The sequence below is a fragment of the Xiphophorus hellerii genome, chromosome 9 (assembly GCF_003331165.1).
Source record: "Xiphophorus hellerii strain 12219 chromosome 9, Xiphophorus_hellerii-4.1, whole genome shotgun sequence".
NCBI lineage: Eukaryota > Metazoa > Chordata > Actinopteri > Cyprinodontiformes > Poeciliidae > Xiphophorus > Xiphophorus hellerii.
The window spans coordinates 18,113,188-18,132,620 of record NC_045680.1 but is presented as its reverse complement, the minus strand read 5'-3'; the positions used below and the strand labels follow the sequence as shown (position 1 = coordinate 18,132,620).

General features: G+C 39.8%; 3 protein-coding genes and 1 long non-coding RNA gene across 5 annotated transcripts; 2 read left to right on the top strand and 2 right to left on the bottom strand.

Moving 5' to 3' along the window:
* Window positions 1-183: 183 nt before the first annotated feature.
* On the top strand, window positions 184-4,984 carry LOC116725680 (inactive tyrosine-protein kinase PEAK1). The gene is made up of 4 exons (XM_032571898.1): window positions 184-1,124; window positions 1,375-1,505; window positions 2,989-3,542; window positions 3,815-4,984. Exons 1-4 carry the CDS (start codon window positions 1,060-1,062, stop codon window positions 4,823-4,825), a joined length of 1,761 nt encoding a protein of 586 aa, XP_032427789.1. The 5' UTR covers window positions 184-1,059; the 3' UTR covers window positions 4,826-4,984.
* A 1,085-nt stretch (window positions 4,985-6,069) lies between these two features.
* On the bottom strand, window positions 6,070-12,624 carry oaz1a (ornithine decarboxylase antizyme 1a). Its single transcript, XM_032571900.1, is given in 6 exon segments — window positions 6,070-6,671; window positions 7,231-7,316; window positions 7,648-7,823; window positions 7,914-8,000; window positions 8,002-8,068; window positions 12,443-12,624. Coding segments are annotated over 6 exon segments (654 nt in total). The 5' UTR covers window positions 12,550-12,624; the 3' UTR covers window positions 6,070-6,540.
* A 1,082-nt stretch (window positions 12,625-13,706) lies between these two features.
* Window positions 13,707-15,703, top strand: LOC116725684 (uncharacterized). 2 transcript variants are annotated; one of them, XR_004340449.1, is made up of 6 exons: window positions 13,707-13,725; window positions 13,804-13,915; window positions 14,092-14,172; window positions 14,257-14,391; window positions 14,652-14,728; window positions 15,510-15,703. It is a non-coding gene; the product is annotated as an uncharacterized LOC116725684 (long non-coding RNA). The 2 variants fall into 2 exon arrangements; XR_004340448.1 differs by lacking the exon at window positions 13,707-13,725 and having other exon boundaries at window positions 13,776-13,915.
* Window position 15,704: 1 nt separating this feature from the next.
* On the bottom strand, window positions 15,705-18,691 carry amh (anti-Mullerian hormone). The gene is given in 5 exon segments (XM_032572297.1): window positions 15,705-16,366; window positions 16,475-16,902; window positions 17,173-17,290; window positions 18,339-18,557; window positions 18,643-18,691. Coding segments are annotated over 5 exon segments (1,224 nt in total). The 3' UTR covers window positions 15,705-15,956.
* Between the last annotated feature and the right edge of the window lie 742 nt (window positions 18,692-19,433).

Genomic DNA, 19,433 nt, shown 5'->3' with positions numbered 1-19,433 from the left:
GTATTTCAAAATAACCAATGTTTATCAGCGGTTATTCTGGGACAGGAGAACAGCTGTAACCTGAGAACTTAATATTGCTTGCCTGTTAACTCAAATAACTCCTTCGCTCAGATTTGAGAGGGCGACATAGCAAAAATGGTGCAAAGATGTTTTATGTGACGCTGACAGAATACAGGTGTCATCTCATCTATTAGGATGTCTTCACATGGCCTCTAAAATCAGCTGTTTATTCTTTTAATCTCGCTCTGTTTACTAGTGGCTGTTGACAGTTCGCTGCATGGCTTGAAACTAAGGGTGCACCGATCGCAATTTTCTGGGCAATCGCCGATTACCGATGTGGTGCCTTGCAGCAAGGAAGTCGTAGGTTTGAATACTGGCCTGAGCTATATCTGCTTGGAGTTTGCATGTTCTTCCCATAAGCACCAGGGGAATCTGGCTATTAAAAAAGTTACATTGTTATTTGTTTTGAGTGCCTCTATATTGCTATGTGATGGCCTCTTACTGGAGAGAGGCACCATAAAGCCCGAAGGCTGGGATTCAAGGTGCTACAAACTGCATGCTGTCCTAGTTTAATACTTGATCAGTTGAAAAAGATCATAGAAGCATATGAAGTTGATGCAAAAACCTGTAAAACTAGTTTTGTAACATTACATGAACTTAGTATGAACACCGGTGAGCTGCACCTGGGAGAAACAGACAGAAACAAGCGCAACGTGAAGGCGCTCTGTTGTAACTGCTCTTCCTCCTTCTGCCGGAGTTGAGGTTAGCTTTGAGAGCAGCTTTGCCCTCAGTACAGAGACAACTCTTCCGGTGCCAACCTCAAACTCTGACAGACACTGATCACAGTAAGACATCCGAGCAACACCTTTTAAAGACAAGCCGCTTTGAAATACGCAACCATTCAGACGAAGTAGTAGGAAGCAGAAACTGAGGCAGATAGGAAGCCTTTAAAAGAGACGGTGAGTTGACCTCCTGAGCTTCTAGTGTGCTAGAAGTCAGAGGAAGGAGATGCTGCTGAGGTGAAGGGAAAGGATTAAGGTGTTAAAGCTTAAGTTCCTGATGGCGTCTGCTTCTGGTAGCAGAGAGAAGGATCAGCCTCCAAGACTGCCTGTCAAACAACACAGGTAAGGCAAAAGTACTTAGACTCTCATTAATTAGATTTTCTTTGAAAAAATGAAAAAATATATATTTTATAATAGTTATATTTTCACAGATCATTTGTCATTGTATGTTCAAGTATTTTGCAGTGCATGTTCTTACATGTAGAAACCCCCCCCCCCCCCCCAATATTCTGCAAAATCAGACTATTTCTGCAGAGGACGGTTCTGCACATATGCATGCTTTATGGGTGAACTATTCTGTGAATTCCTTCAGACGTTCCAGTGTGGAGTCAGACTCTGTTTTCAGCCCTGCTGGGTTTCAACATCCCAGCTTTGCATACAGCGATGTCTTCTCAGAGCCCACCGACTGTCATGCAGCCCAGTGTCCCATCCACCAGCGCTACGGTAGGACTGCAAACCTCCGGCTTGTAACTCGTCACTTTGTGTAGGATTTCAGTTCTACGCTGAATTGGCGACTGGTGTTGATGAGGGGAACAAACAGGAGGAGTGGTTCACTCCTCTCAGTTCGTCTTTCAGTTCGTGAGAAGCAGAGAGAGGAAGCAGCCCTATATGACTTTTACTTTCTGTAAATTCCAAGAGAGCTTCAGAGTAAAATTACATTGCAGGAAATTCGGGTCATAATAATAAAACCCCAAATAAGTTAAAATACGAGGTGAAACACATAATAAAAATACTGTGGTAAGTTCAAACTGAAAATGTTAGTGCTCACATATTCTTTAAATTGAGGTAATAAAATACTTAGTAAAAAAAAAAAGATTGGCCAGTGGTAATTTCTTTTTACAATTTTCTACCACAAGAGCTTCCTGTGTTTTAAGTCCTAAAATAGAAATAGTCTCTTCTGAAATAAGGCCATGTTAGGTAAATAGGTGGGTGCCTTACATGTTTAATGGTGCTCCAGAAAAATGTGTGTATAAAGCTCTAAAATAAATGAATCTTTAATTAAAGTGTGATCACCCAAAAAATCTAGTAAAAATGCAACTTTTTCATTGGTCACATTTATTCAGGGGTGGACAAAAGCTAAGAAACTATTGCATTTAACATAATCACTTTTGTTTCTAATAGTAGCACTAATAATATTACTAATAAATGTAACTACAAGCGTGTTTACTTGCTGTCATAAGCTGTCTTTTAAACTTGAATCCACATATTATTTAGTTCTTCACTGAGGTACAAATATTAAATGTCACAGAGGCTTATTTCCCATTCATTCTTCAAGATGGGAAAGACAAGAGAACTTATCATTAAAGACAGAAAGTATGTACGTTAGGTCAGGTGGTTAGTACAAGAAAAAAGTACTTCATTGTCAGAGCAATAATGACGAAACATGTTGATTTATAAGGAACTGCAGCAAACGGACGACCTGGGGTCACGGGGTCATAACGTCCTTTAGACACTACTATTTATGTAGCAGGTTGTTGTTAAGGTTGGGAGGCGTGACCGGGAAAAGATGTGTGTCAGATTAGAGTAGGCTTTTCAGTGAAACAAATAAACAAAAAAAAAAGATGAATGGGAAATTTTCATCAAATGTCAATAACAATTCATTCACACATATCAAACCATAGATGTCCACAGAATTACATGAAACACTATGGACACACAGGAAAACACAGGGAAAACATTTTGACCTGATAAAGAAAGGAAGGAGCAAAAAGGCACAGAAAGAGATGGCAGCAGCTGCACTGTAAATTAATATCCGCTAGTTCGCTCCTCGCTGATTGTCTAAAGTGAAGTTGGAAAAATGTCACCGCAACTTGTATTTCCCCCCCCGATTGTACAACTATTTTGAGCATTTGTGACTCTTAAATCCAGTCTGTTTCCTCTTATATTCTTGTTTAGATCTAAGGTTCCTTCTCATTGTACTGCCCAGATCCGTTCAAACACCAGACGAGATTCTTCTCCGATGGCACACCACCTCCTGTTCCAAAGAAGAAGCTGACCCGCGCCCTCTCTCTTCCCGGCATTGAGCCACCTGCATACTGTTCCCTCTCTCCACTCTCTCCTCTGCAAAGACATCCTCAGAACTTTGACAACCCCCTCTACATGATGGCACCGATACCTGATACTTCTATGCATGAGGAGACTCAAGACTTGAAACCAGCCAGAAGAAGCCCTATTCCCTTGCAGCCCCTGTCCCAGCTGTCCTTTGATACCCCAGATGAACACCTAGCCTCCGTCTTTGGGAGCTTTGAGGACCAGCGTGTTGTCTCAGGGAGGATTCAGCATCGTCAGCTGCTCTTCCTTCGAAGCATGGCTCAGAGCGTTGAGGAGCGCAGCATCCTAAAGGTGAAAGAAAAAGAATGCGACTCATATGAGCCTCAGGATTTCCTGCTGTGTGAGGGTAGCAAGCCAAAGAAGATCGGAGGCAAGACCTACTACAGCCTCCAGAGCCCAAAGTTCCCAGGGAGGGTTCTTGGTTTGAGGGTAATATTGCACATCTCTTATTTCATATGTGGTCTTTTCTGATTTTATATTTTTCATAGCATGTTAGGTCTGAAATACAAAGCACGTTGTGTTAAAACCAATCTTGATCTTTATCAACATTTGCAAATGTTCTACTCATTGTGGTGCCAACATAACTTCCTTTCAACAGTTACACCAGCTGCAGCTACAGACCTCTTTGTGTCACATTTATCACAGAATTGCAAAACACTTTGATGCAATGAGTGCATATTGTTCTGTTATTTTTTGTGTAGGCATGCAAAGGGACGAAGAACGCTCCATTGACTCGTAACAAAGAAAACCTGCACGCGAATGTGCAAGATGCCATCGCTTATTTTCAACCAAGCATTGATAAGGAAAGCGAAACCAACGCAACGCAAGATCTTTCCACCACTGGAGAGTCAGACTGCAGGGCTCCTGATCCACCAGACGGAGGCAGCAACGAGAAAGCGCCTTGTTGTCCCAGCATGACGTCTCTCACAGTTAACTCTCTCCTTCAGAGAGGACACTGTGTGAGCGTGGAACGTGATCTGCCGCACGCCACCCTGGAGGACTTTGTTCAGGACAGCTGCTTGGTGCAGCCCAGCGACTGTCAGAATTACAACAGACAGGTGTGTGTTCTGGTGCTGCAGGTCCTAATGGGTTCACACCACCTGCACAGCAACAGTGCTGCTGCAGCTGAGCTCAGACCCAGAGAGATCCTTCTGGTCTGGCCCGGCAGGCAGAGATGGAAAGGGAGAGATGTGCTGGAACAGGATGGTCAAATAGGTTGGGTGCAGGAGTTATGGAGGAAATATGGCTGTCCTCGTGTGCTAGTGACACCACAGTCTGCTGCTTTGGCCCCTCAGGCTCTGACCTCCATTAAATGCCAAATGGGAGCCCTAATTCAGTTCTGCCTGCGCCCACAAGAAGCTCACAAAGACCCTACTCTGTCTGTATACCGAACAGGGCTTCTTCATTTGTCCTCTCTGCTTCAGAGTGAGAGCGGTCCCCAGATGACAGACATAATAGCCATGCTGCAGGTGCTCCTGTGGGGGCCACGGGTCTCCATATCCAACCACAGAGGCTCCTTGTCGCTCACGGCTGTGCAGAACTGGCTGACTGTCAAGCGAGCCCTGCTGGTGATGAAGCTGGCAGAGGTGGGACTGATCCAGGATCAGTCTGGTGTGGACTGGGAGGACTGCATGTGTCTGAAGTATCTGCCATTTACTGATTCTGAAACGGTCATGGGTGCAGCTATGCAGCTTTCCAACATCCTGAGCTGAATTTAGCAAGATATTTTTATAATCCATCAGGAGCAGAGGACAAAATACTTTCAGAGAGGTTCATCCTTCCTTTAGCTCCTCTGTTCATATTGATGTAAACTGGTCTGATAAAATGTTTAATTTGTCAAAATAAACATCAAAAAGATGAGATCTGTCCCCGAGCAAGCCTGTTAGTGATCTCATGTATTTAATATCTAATTTGCACTTATCAATAAACCAACAGAAATGCTGCTACAATGCAAAGCAAGAACACTGCTTCACCTCCCTGAATGTAGCTGCAGAACCTTTTCAGTGAATTAAAACAGAAATTATGGTTAACTATACAGTGCTGGCCAGTACTCTGTTTTATTTCAATTATGCATTTGAACTTTGTATTTTTTTAAGCACACAGGGTCAAATTGTAATACAGATCTAAAAAACAAAGTATATGATGAATACATTTAAATTAGTGTTTCATCTAAATTACACAGGGTTGAACACATGCACACCTCTCCACAAAATATGTAAAGAAGCAAACACACTTTTTGTAACCATCAAGCTTCTAGTATAATTCTAGCTGAAAATTTTGACATAGTAATAAATGGTACATTCACCTCAGCTTAAGAAGACGCTTGGACATTACTGCTCCTTGCTTTCAAATCGAAGCACAATGTACCGGTCAAGCATGACATGAAAAATATGAAGACTACCTTGAAATTCATCCACTCCAAACTCGGTTCTGGACAAATCAGCCTTATGATTAAGCCTGTGAATATTTTATGCCTTGATAGTCAGGTCTCTACCAGGAAACCAATCGATTTAAATTAACTACCATTTCTGTTGTGAAGAATTGTTAAATGTCCAGCCAGAGGTTTGACTATACAGAGAGTTGGCTTTCTCTGCAGTATGCTAAAGGACATTTAAACTATTAGTGTAGTACAAATATAAAAAAAAACCTGCATGCAAACCTTGCCAATCTGAAAGAAATGTAAAGAGAAGCATTCAAAGCTCAAAATGATGGGCTTCATGCCCATGAGTGTATAGAACCTTTCGGTCAGCACTGTACAGCATATTATACTACATTTAACCCCAAATTACTTTTTTTACATGTCTAAAATGTCTTCCTTCAAGTTTCACATTACAAAACAATAATATCCACATGATAAACTCCCCCATCTGTAAATTTGATCCCACACATTGCTCTGCATCACCTAAAAACCTTGATTTTGTCAAGCTTTCACCGACATTACTCAGCCGACCACACGTCAAGGTGAGCACTTTTATTTAGTCGTTACAACATGCAGATCTCTACCAAGTGGATCAAAGCAAACTAAAACCATGCACACATTTTAAAAATTACTAAACAGGAAAACAAATCATAAAAATCAACTGATAATTACTATGAAAACATCTACTTACATGAGTACGATTTCAATTTATCTTAAATATACTGTGGAGATATTCAGGAATCAGGGTTAGGATGGACAAGAACATTATTAAACGGTGGTGAGGATGTAATGCCCGGATATCATGCAGGCTTTCTGCTTTACATTCCTGCTCTATTCAACATCTTAACTCTAGTGCAACTTTTACTGAAACACAGCACGCAGTAGGTAAAGGCAAAAGAAAATCCACCAACCTCAACCACACTTAATGACTACAATGTACTCATTTTCAGGACTGATGTTGGTGTTGATTGAAATAGGAACAAACATTTGTAACTGCTCAGCGTTATTTTATTCGTCATCGGAGGAGTCTCGCTCGATGCTGTAAGCCATGAAGAAAGCGTCAGGTCGGGAGGGGACGAGAGGATGACCCGGTCTAACAATCTCAAAGCCCAGGAAACTGAACGTACGCAGCAAGGATGCTGAGGAGAAACGGCGAGGGAAGAGACATTTGTTAGTATGACCTCAATACAGCGTCAACACTTAGAAACATATAAAACGCTCAGAGTAAAAGTACATAAAACACAACACGGAGGACGCGTAGAAATAATTCAACAGCTTTAGAAACAGAAAAAAGAAAATTTTGTTGTACAGCAAAAGCTACATTTGGTTATTAAAATTAATTTTAACAAAATTCAAGTACTTTTTATGACCTAATCTACATCAAGCAGCAACTGATTTGCTCCCACTTTTGGGAAGCATCAAATTGGACTTAGTGGACTTATCCCACATTTAATGAAGAGAAACATTAAATTTAACATTTACTTTTTATATAAACAGAAAACATTTCATTTTAAACATAGGAAAACCAGAAAAATAAGTTTTATATTACAAACAAAATGTGTTTAAACTGATAACAAAATATATTTTAGTATTTCTGTACATTATTTTTAAAAAGTGGTTCTGCGGCTGTGAGCCGAAGTGGTTTATTATTAAGCAATAGTTATTAGTTAAACCAGAGCCACACAGATATCATCTCACCTCTGTCGTCACGGTTCTTGTGAAAGCAGATGAAAACATGATCAGCCTGTAGCTGTTCTTCTGCAAATTCCAGCAAAAGTGCAAAACTGTTGGAAAAAATAACAATTATTAAAGGATTAAGAACTCTGAGGTAATCACAATACTCCTAATATAGGTTTATGACTGAAAACAGCACATATTACTAATAATTATCCAAATCTATTTTGGTGAAGTACTTCTTTGCACATAACCCATTTTATATTTATGTTAGTACAGTACAAACAGAAAAGCAAACAGTAAAGGCCTGACTTTGGTCACAGACTAAAACAATAGAACCAATCAGCTTAAGCAAAGATCAACGTCACTTCTATTTAATTTGTTGGAGAATAACCGAGTTCCTGCACAGTCGCAGAAAAAGATGCATCTGCTCCTCCTGACCTGTCTTTGCTGCCTTCAGGCAGAGCTCCAGAAGGGATTTCAACATAAAGGTTTCCCCCCTTTAGCGCAGCCCTCCAGACACAATGTTTGCCTTCGGTGCGGCGGGGCTCAAAGAGCAAGAAACGCACTCTGCTGTTTGCAGGGGGAGACTCTTCAAGAACCAACAAATGAGCATCCTATGGAGAGAAATAAAGATGAGACGCCACAAAAGGAAAAGACTGCCTGAAAAGAAAAAAAAAGAAAAAAATAAAACTTGTTCCACGTACAGAGTAGAATAGCGTAGCTGAAAGATTGCGATCCCGCTGGTCATTCCCTCGCCCACCTGGGATCTTCAGGGGTGGGAGAGGGGCATCAGGAGCACCACAGAGGCCCCGGACACGGGTTACTGCAACAGTGGGAGCACCTCCTAGGACTGGAGATACTGGAGAGTGACACAGACGCACACAAAGACGGAGCCATCGTAAGTGAAGTATTCAGATGCTCACAAACCAAACTTGCCATGCAGATAAGAGGTTTTGTGTTCATTGCACAACAGAGAGATATACAACTGTAAAACATTTGCTTAACTTAAGTTAATAAACACCAGGCAACACGTGGCAGACAGAGTTCAATCAGTGACTGTGCTTTTCAAAAGAGACACGCATTTCTATATGGTGACTCGTGAAATTTGAAACAAGCACATTAACATCCCAGACAGGAAGTTGGTTTATGTTAGACTGCCACTTATGTGATGACTAATTAAAAATAAAAGTTCCCAGTTAAGTGAGTCACCTTTCAGTGAAATATTAACTGCAAACTGAATATATTTCTTTAGCCTTGAATGACCTTTTCCATCTATTGAAACTAACTGCTAGGCTCATCCAACAAGCCTAACTTCAGGGTTCCTACAAATTCATTTTAAAATTTCACACTTTGGGTAGTCAAAGTTGTTTTTGTTACACTTAACATGTTTTTAATATAAATGTTGTATCCTCTAGTAAACAGCAGCGGGGACTTATCTGCATGTTCCATAAATCCTGTTATAAAAGCCCATTTCACTGTTTTTAGACAGTTGGGCTGAATTTGATCAACTCAATTTTAAAATGTCTAACACGTAAATGTGTTGCTGCATGTCTAAAATTGTAAGCTAATTATTTGAAGGCTTTAAGTCTCCAGTTTTTGGATCTAAACGTCCAGGTTAAACCGTCACTTAAAGCCACCTAAAAAGCTGCAGACAAGCTCCCTTATCTAGAGCTTCTCAGGCACTTAGAAACAAACCGCTGAGGTCAAAAAGGACTTGTGGCAAATCAATGATAAAAGACAAAAGCCTATACTAAATTACCTACTTTTTTATCTAGATTTCCTGTAGAAAACAAACATATTTCCATACTTTTTTTAATTTTTCCCAATAACTATAAAAACAAATACCAACTCCACCAAACCAACCTGCATTTTGCCATTTTTCCTGAGGTACATTCAGTTTATTCCAGAAACTGTCAAGGGATGACGTTTTCAAAAGAGAAAACGTCATCGGCCTACTTTATCCTTTGACTAAACAGGTCGCTCCATTTTTCAACATATGGAAAAATACCACCCGGCTCTTTGACTCAGCTTGGCTTTCAGCACTAATGCTTCTGTTACCACATTCATTTTCCACTGTTCGTGAAGATCAATCTGGTCCTATTAGGAACGAGATCCATTAGCAGCACCAAAAAGATGCTCTCTAACACAAATGTCACAGCTGTGCTATGTCTGGAGTAGGTGTGTTAAAACCAGCAAACACCCATTCTCATGGCTGACAATGTTACAACGCAATATCAGATTTTATAAAATATCATTTGAGACACTGAAGGTTTTAAGATAAGAGTTCGACTCAGTCAGATTAGAAGATTATTCCAACCATAATACTCTCACATGGTAGTGTTAGCACATTTAAGACCAAGGTTGTAATCATATTGACATATACATGATCAATGTATCTTTTCCAGCTTCTTTCTATCTTTTTCTGTTTGAATAAGAAAAACTCATTTGACAAAAACATTTGCGGTTGTTATTAAGAGGCCAGTAGGAGCAACCATCTAAGGTGGAGATGGGAAAGAAAAACAAGAATCAGCTTTTGGCCAAAATAACATTTTAATCTTGATTGGCCTTGACCAGAGATTGGCCGTTCAGAAACTCAAATTCGTATTTCCCCCTGCCAGTGAACACACCAGACATAACAACTCTCATGTGGAATGCTGTCATTGAGGAAAGATTTAAGGTTAGCTATTTTCCATAACAACGATGTGTTTAAAAATGAAGTTAGAGAACATTCAGGGACATAAGGTTTTAAAAGAAAAAAAAGAGGAAACTACTCTTTCTGACATATATGCAGATAATAGAAATTAGGGACAGAGCAAAAGTCATGGTGCTTCTTTTATCCGTTTGACCTTTCAACCTCGGTTTGTTAGAGAACTTGCTGACTTTACACAATGTTTACAACCTTTGGAAAATCTGAGAATTAAGGTAAGCATCTACATTCTCTAGGGAGAAAACCCACCAGAGACTGTTAGTTGCACTTGTCACATTTTTTTTTTACATGAGGCTGAATTTCAAAAGTCCTACTTTAGAGATTTTCACATGGGGAGCAAGACATGACCTCTAGTCAATATCATAGCATCTCAACAGTGACTGCCTTACAATAATCTGACCTGCTGCTTGTAAACACACTACTGTGGCCAAGCAGATTTGGCATTTTAAGGACAATGGCAGACATTAAAATTAGCTTTGACTTGCACTATTTTTGCCTTGTGTTGCACACAGATCACATCGCGCTACTCTTCTGACTGTGGGACCGCTCAACTACATGATCACCCCACCCACTAGAGCCGTTGACTGTAATGGAAAACCGCCCAAACTGTGAAGAGCAGAACTGAACTGTGTTGCTTGTGGAAAAGGGTCACATACGTTTGATGTGACCCACTCAGGGAACGCTCATCTCTGCTTCAGACAAACAGCTTTTATTCAAGGGACTCAAGCACAGAGACACACATTCAACCCAAGCACTTTTAGGTTGTCTTTCTATGAAACAGCATATGTATTTTTTAGTAAATACTTTGCAATAAATGGAATTTAGAAAATCATAAAACTTATTATGGGAAAAATTAAACCAAATTCGTAGAGTTTACTGCATTTATTATAGTACTTAAATAGTAACAAAAATTGGCCTGTCAAAGTTGGAGAATAGAAATCGGTCACAAAATCCTAATTACTCAATGTGAGCTCAAACCTTCAGACACACTTGTGTATCTAAGCACTACTTAATTTCAATTTTAAAAAAACCCTGGCATGTACCACAAGTGGTTACATAACCCCAATCTGACTCAGCCAACAGACGGAGAGCAATAAAACAATTCTTTAAGGCAATAAAGCTGGCATGATTGAGAAATAGTCATTATAAAACTTGAGACTTATTCCTTCATAAACAATCAATGTTCATTTGATGTCCACCAGCAGACACTTTAACAGTATTTTGAAAATGTACACTGGACATATGAAAATGTTACGTAACTCATCAATACATGCAGTGGAATAATTGGTCAAGGTTAAAGCTATGATAACAATAATAACTGTACCATCTAAGAGCAAATGTACACTGTGTATCATTAGCTGTCTCAGAGTGCTTTATGCCACCCCCTTTCGCAGTGCAGTGGAAATTTCCTTCGAGAGCTTTAAAAGACGTCAGAACTGGACAGATCGCCTGAAAAAAATCCTGGGAGAACAGAACCTGAGCAACAACGCCTCAACGCAGAACAGGAAAAACGTCCTAATAAAACACAACTCATGATTCCGGATAAAGACATAAATGAGCTAATCAGCCCTGTTAACATTTTAATTAACCCTGACATCTATAATCCACAAACCAAGTGAATATTGATCACCGTAGATGCCAAATCAGAATCAGGTGGAGACAAAGGTTGCTGAAAATAGTCATAGCACCTTCGCCTGATTGGCCAGTTGCTAAATAAATCTGTCTTAAATGGGATTTTCGGAAAATGTCCAAACACTTGTGAGCATGTGAGAAAGATGTGATAAAACACGACTCATCACGACGTCGGTTGGCATAAAACTAACAAAGTAAATAAAATAATAGTATACGTGTTTTCATACAAAAGTCCTATGACATACTACACAATTTAACGCAAGTGTTATGTTTTTGTGTCAGCTATCAAGAATAACACATTATTATCGTGGCAGCGACAAAAACAACATCGATGACATAACCCAATAAAGGTTAGCAAACGTGGGCACAATACGACGAAATTTATCCGTATCCACGATGCGACTAAATTACAATTTAATCATTTAAGCGTTAAATGTTTTTTAATTTAACGATTAAAAATACATTCAAAGCTAATCTAGCTCCAAACAGCTAACATGTAGCACTTAGCATCGGGCTAACAATTTCAGTTGCGTTTCATATATTAGCCATTCGGTTAGCATTAGCTGGCTAATAGGAGCAATGGCTGTCAACAACGTTACGTGACTTCTGTCTAATTGCTGATTACCAATGTACAGTATATATCTAACATTGTAATGAAGTATATCAATTATATGTTTATATATCATTTCTAAACTTTTGTTAAATAAAAAAAAAATTCCTGACAACTGTTTAGGAGCGTCAACTACCATATAAAATCGTGTTATTGTGAACAACATACATGACTTGTACCACTCGTTCCAGTAAATAGACAGTAGTACACCTTGCTTAGGCCGCAGCTTTAGAACTTAGCATTTAGCTTTTTCTTTTTTTCTAAAACAGCTGACACCGACATACCTTTCAGGTTTATTACTGGACTGCTCAATAACAGGCATCTCGGGTCTTTCTTTTTCTCTTACAAAACAATGACTATTCAAAATCGTCTGTAGGTTGGATTTAACCATCCGGCCAGCGTCCGCCACAGGCTGCTCGCTCCGTCTCCTCTCCTCGTCGGCTGATGCCAGAGTCGGGGCTGCGAGCTGCGGTTATCAGTCAGGGGAGTGTCCCGATCATCGTGACGTACAGGGACAAGACAATCAGACCATTTAAAATTATCCCGTGAAACTGTTTAATATTTTTGTCCCTTTTAGTTTGTTTTGCAATGTCTAAATATATTTGTTTCTATGGTGAATGACATACAGTTTAATAGTGTCGAACCATATTTTGAGCTATGCATCACATATTAATATTATTATAAAGTGTAACTGTTCTTATTTAAAGAAAAAATCAATGCAAGTAACTGAAGGACAAACATATTTTGACCAACAATACACCAGACTCAGACACACACCTACAGTTCTACTTAAAGTGAGACTTCTTGTTTGTGTAAAATCTCTGTTATTCTTAGGTTATTTTCTGAGCTTGTGTTCACCCAGGCATTAAACTTGGTTAAACAGAAAGTGTTTTGGAAGAAAACGTGTCCCACATCCCAATCTTGAAGCTGAGAATACAAAAAAAATATGATAATAATAATAATAATAATAATAATAATAATAATAATAATAATAATAATAATAATAATAATAATATGTAGACCAAGAAAGTAGAATTAAATTGACCTATAAAGTTTGGGACATTGTGTGCCTTTCTTTTGTTAATGTACAGGGTCCTTTCAATATCCTGATCCATTTTCTTCGAAAATCACACTATGTTGTTTTATTGAAATATTGTGTCTTTGTGATTGAGCAGGTAAAATGGAAAAGTGCAGCTTGGGAGAGCCGACGGTAAGATGGATGAAACTAAATGCAGAGAATACTTGGAAGAAAACCTGGTAGAGTCTGCCAAAGACTTGAGAGTGGTGAAGAGGCTCGTTTTCCAGCAGAACAATGACCCTAAACATAAAGCTAGTGCTCATTGAATATTCATCTGTTAGAATGGCTCAAAGACCTGAAACCAACTGAGCCTCTATGGTGAGGCTTGAGAATTGTAATTGATTTCTCTATTAGACAATGCTCCCAATAAAAATATTAATGTTTTGGGTTGTAACATATTAAGAAATTGTGAAATTGTTCAAGGGGTATGAATATCTTTGTGAGGCTCGGTATGCTACTGCTACTTCTGGCACACTTCTCCAACTGCTGGTAAGTTTTAGGGAGCACTATCAATGTCGTCTTCCTTTCACCCTCCACCCCTCCGTGCCTCTCTTCTGTTGCTGTCAGTCAAGAAGCTCAGGAGCATGTTGAAGGGTTTGTGTGACACTTCCCCTCTACTCGACTCAAAACAGGGATCATAACTTTTCCGACCCTTGCATCTTTGTAAAGAGAAACTCAGGTATGTTTACTTTCTGATGGCTAACGTATGACAAACCTGTGAGGTTCTTTCAACAAATTTTAATAGCTCCGTGTGTTTGCGGGCCCCGATTTAGACCTTTTAGATTATACTGTTGAAGCATGGTTCACAAAAGGAAAAACAGAATTTACATATTTGATTCTTTGTTTTTAAAACAGATTCAGTTTGGACCAAGATTTCATCCCAGTTCTCAGAATTCAGAAGTTAGGCCTGGAGCGAATAAAGAAAAACAATCAGAAGTAATGCTAATGTTCACCATGAACAGCCATCTGGGTGTGTGGACACCACTCCAAATTCTCTGATGCGTTTCCGTCTTTCCGTAGTGTCTTATGAGCGGATTCTGTCCATTGAAAATTTGAACGATGTTCCAAATCCATGGAAGGGATTTACAATGAACCGCTGTTTGGTGGTGGCGCTGGTCGTGCTTTTGGTGAGCTCAGGAGTAAATGAAGTTCATGGTGAGTGCTCGCCATCACTTTTTTTTTCCATTTTATGTACACACATGGTTCAATCTCAGGCTGTCAGATTGTTGTTTTTTAAATTTTTATTATTATTTCAATAATTGGTGCAACCACAGCACAGATATTTAGTCAATTCTGCTATGGCTAATACTTTAATGTATTATTTATTTTAAACACAACAAATGATAGCTCTTGTCTAATCTTCCAACTAGTTTGTTTCAGCAGACTTGAGGGTATTTTATATTTGTGTGTTTTAGAAGCTCTGGATTATTTTGTGGAGGAGACGGGTATTGGGTATCTAGTTGACTGTGTCCAAACAGGTACTCTACCTCAGGTAGGATCTGTCTCTCCAACACTGATCCTTTTTATCTAACGCTTTCGGTCTAAGCAAAGACATTTAGGATTAGGGGTTCTATAGATACATTTCATACAAAGCTTGAAAGTGGATTATTTTCATCCTATTGATGGTGAACACCAGAGCAGTAAATTACTCACAGTACTAAAATATTCACAATCCTTAAGCCATTTCACAGACTATCACGTTACAAACTCACACTTCAGTATATTTTGTTGGTATTTTTTGTGCTAAACCAACACTAATTAGTGTGTAATTGTGAAATGAAAGGAATTTTATGCATCTTATTTCACTTTTTATTTTTTAACATTCCCCAAAAGACTTGCAGCTGGAGTCAGATAATTTTCCTTTCACTTTATAATAAAGCACTATCTTGTTTTGGGTTGTTGTATATAAAATACAACACTATTTTTGTATTAGTTGATATTACTTACCTGATAAAATGTGAAAAACATGGGCATAATACTCATTTCAAGATAGAAATTTACAACATGACTGCCAATACCTGAAATGAAGTAAAAAGGTGTTTATGTCTATAAAATAATTTCATGTAGGAGAATAGATGGTAACTGTAAAGCTGTAATTTTGCTGAAGTTTGTAGTTTTGGTGTGATTATCATTGACCCACATCCGGCCACCACTTGTCTAGAGATCATTTTTATTCAGAGTACTATATTATTCATCATGCTTTATCTTATATCCATAATGTGAACTTGTCTTGCCATTTAGAATCAATGTTGTTTCCTATTTTCTGCCCTCAGTTTTCCATATGGGACAGCGTCACAAGTTGGTGGGGATCCGAAGAAGTCGGAGCAATACGAAGAAGAAAAAAGCCAATAGGGAAGAAAGCAATCTTGAAACCGAAAGCTAACGAGTGAAACACAGATATGAAGCTAAGTTACACATTTCTTTAACTGACTCATCAGACTCCAGAATAAATGACAAAAAACACAAACTGGCTTTGAAGATGGTGTTTTTAATGCATTATCATTGAATCACTATTTAATTATCTTTGATTGCGCTTTTTAAGACAAAAACTATATATGACGTGCATCCTACATTTACTTGAAAGTAAAAGCTAAAGAAATCTATGTAAATAATATGAATTTACTGCACTATTTACTGCTGCATGCAGCAAAAATAAAAAATAAAAAAACACAACACTTATTTCCCTCTGAACAACATAGTTCAGGTATTCCGAAACACTTTTAGCGACATCCACACTCCTTGGCCACCATATCCGGCTTGCTCGTGAGAAAGCTGCCCTCGTCGTTCAAGACTATCACCTCCAGGGGGTCGTAGGTCAGCGGCACGCAGCAGGGCCCCCGCTCGTTCACGTTGCCCCTCTCGATGTGGTAGGTGAGCAGGACGGCGTGGTTGTTGATGTTGTTTAGCGGAATCGCGCACGAGCCGCGGCAGTTGTTGAGGTCGGTACTCTGGGGACCCAAGAGTCCCGACACGAGATCTGTCAGGAACACAGTGAGGCTCCCGAGCCCACAGGTGGGGCCCCTGGTTGAAGGGCCTGCTCTGGCGGCCCTCAGCTTTCTCTGTATGTTGTACGCACGGGTCAACATCTGCAGGGCCTTCAGGAGGAGGAAAGCGCAGTACTGGCTCTCTCCTGTTTGAAACAGAAAATAAGATGTTGTTTTATTGATTTTTTTTTAATATATATATATCAGGCTTAAACAATGTGAACCAAGAGGCTGATGCTTTTGCCTCAACACACCTTCTGCTGACGAATCTTGCTTCTGAAAAGCACTGAGCTGCCTCAGCCTCTCCAGCTTCTCCGATGCTCTTTGAGGCACCATTCCCTGCCTTATCAACTCCCTCATCTGCCGCTCATTCATTTCCAGCCTCTGCCCCAGTTCCCCCAGCAGAGCAGGGGAGAGGGCCAGCTGTCCAGGACGGACAGGGAAGCTGGAGCTCCAGCTGCTGAAGGAAAAGATAGTCGGGGCAGAGGAGTTAATGATCTCCGCCAGCAGGGTCTCGCTGGTGGAAAGGCCAAGAGCCAGGGGAGGAAGGGACTGCAGGGAGTCGAGCCGCAGCAGAAGGGGCTCGGCGTGTTGCTGCGGCAGGCCGGCATCAAGGAAGCGTCGCAGCTCACACAGGAAGGAGAGGGAAGTTGTCTGGGAGGAGGCCGTCGATGAACCCGACCTGTTTGCATGTCTGAGACAGAGAAGACAATGAGAACTCGATCAAGCACCACATCACTTGAAAGAAGGAACGTGAAACCCAAACCTGCCTTGTATCGGTTCCTGTTTCTGCAGAGAAAAGCAGAAGCGGGGTCAGGCGAACGTCGCTTCCTGATTTTCCACCAATCAGGACGTCTTTCAGGCTTTGTCCTGCATGACAGGAAACGTGAGGCGGTCAAAGATGACACACGAGACATTGAAAACAAAAATAAGCAATATGTCTTACTCGTGCCGGGGGATTTTGCCTGAACAGAAATATTCCACTTCTGTTCCACATTTCCCTCAGATGATTTTCCTGTTACCAGGATGTACAACGTCCTCCCTGAAATGCAAGCAGACTAGAAAAAAACCTTGTGGTCAGAACACAGTGAAACCTGCAACGTCTGGGAAAAACAATTGGTATTAAATTAAAAAAACAATAAGATAAATCCTACACTAAGTTGCTGCTGCCGCTAAGGGTTCCCCCCAAAAAAACTCCAGAATGACCCAATTTAAAAAAAAAAAAAAACATGCTTTCAATGTTCATGGATAGCAAACTTAATAAAATGTATTCTTATTTTTTTTTTCAAACTGGACAAATATTCTAGCAAGGAAAATATTAATTCATTAGTCATTCCATAATTTAATATCAACACTCAAAACGTTTTCTGATGCTCACTAAAAATAACTAACAAAAAAAGGTCGTTTTTTTGTGCTTTCAAGGAAAAAATCATTTAAAAGGCCCCAACTTTACTAGCCTGCATTGAAACACTGTACACTGGATACAACCTCTAAGACTAAATGCATACTAAAAAACAAACAAAACATTCAATTGCTGCAATTTACTCAATGCTGTATTTTTGCTGCATAATGTGATGTAATTAACTTGATTTGATGATCAAGTTAATTATATTCTGCAATATAGACTATGTGACTTTTAACTTGCTAGCGAACCATGCATTAAGTTAATGGCATGATAATCAAACTTAGACAATTTTGAAGAATTATTGGTGATCAAGTGGAAGAGGGGTGCTAAATCAAATTCTGCTTGAGGTCCTAAATACACTTGGACTTGCCATGATGTGGGTAATTTTCTTAACACATAAAAAATGTCCCACATTTTTACAACAGAGTGTTTATTTTTTCTGTACCTGTGTGTTTGGCTGCAGAGACTGACTAGAGAAAATGACGTCCAGCTCTCCATCTGTAAGGGGGCTTTTAAATGCTAAGACCAGCACCGGTTTCAGCTTCAATAATTGGGATTGAGGGAGGTCAAAGGTTACCATGATGCTCTCCTGATCATCTTCGTCTGACACAAGCACTAGTGGAGAAAAAACATGCAAGCATGACAAAAATAATAAAATCTCTCTTTTTTAAAAAAAAAAACAAAAAAGGGTCATAGATTGTAAACGACGATACCTGCAGCCGGATCCAAAACCTCCACGCCTCTTCGGTCGTTCCTTCGTATTCCTACGCTGAGTTCTGACAGGACCGATCGGGATGAACTGTCGGATTCACTGCAGATCCCAAACGAAGCCGGGCTGCTGGCTAGAAGTTCACCGTCTTTCCCCGTGGCGTCATGGAGAGCTGCCACCAAGTCGTCCACAAAGCAGGGGGCATCCCGATGCGCTGCGGAAGCTGGAATATGTAGGGATCAAATCAGAAGAGCTGCAGAACAAACAAGCTAGATATGGACATATGCCACCTCGCATCACAGCCTGACCTGGTACTGCAGGACCAAAGCTGCTCCAGAGCAGGATCAACAAGAACATGTTTCACTGCCGGTGTGAACACCTGTGCGGTCAGACGTCTCTGAGCTGCCTATTTAGTTTGGGTCAGTCTCTGGCGGATGGGAGTAACATCCTCCCACCTTTTCCTTCTCACTAACACAGGAGTGGGGCACTGAAATGATTTTAAAAAAAAAAAAAAAAAAAAAAAAGGAAGCTGATGTGTCCTTGAAACGTTCACCGCTCAGAAAGGCAGAAGGCAGGTTGGGGTGGCTTGTTGAACACCTTTAATTTTGAGAAGTCAGAGCAAAAATAAGCTTAAAGGGAGGATTTAACTGGAAACAAACACAGATTAATGGTGGACCATTAGGTGTTGTTTTCTCTACTAATACTGCCAAGTAGTAGTACACAATATAATTCTACAAAATATTTACCAGGAAACACAGCACATTTAACACAGCATGGCTTAAATGGAGTTTAAAGAAAGTTTGCAAATCTGTTATTAGTTTTAAACACAGGCTTAAATTATAATAGTAGTGTATCAAAAGTTTTCACTTACTACTTTTAATGATACCAATTAAGGCATTTATTCAAAAGGAATATATTTCTCCTTTTGGAAGATCCAGAATTTAATTTAAAAAATGTAGCATCGTTTGATTAAACATTATGATAAAAGAAGACACACACAAAAAAAAAAAACGGAACCATTCATGTTATCTCGTGAAAAAGTTCTGGCTATGGAGTATCTGAAATTGTAGCAGACAGGGGAAACAGATTCCCTATAGAA

Bases quoted from the DNA above. Each gene is read 5' to 3' on its own strand.
- LOC116725680 (XM_032571898.1), top strand. From the start codon at position 1,060: ATGGCGTCTGCTTCTGGTAGCAGAGAGAAGGATCAGCCTCCAAGACTG. The intron at 1,125-1,374 runs GTAAGGCAAAAG...GAATTCCTTCAG, and splicing joins CTGCCTGTCAAACAACACAG to ACGTTCCAGTGTGGAGTCAG. The intron at 3,543-3,814 runs GTAATATTGCAC...TTTTTTGTGTAG, and splicing joins GGAGGGTTCTTGGTTTGAGG to GCATGCAAAGGGACGAAGAA.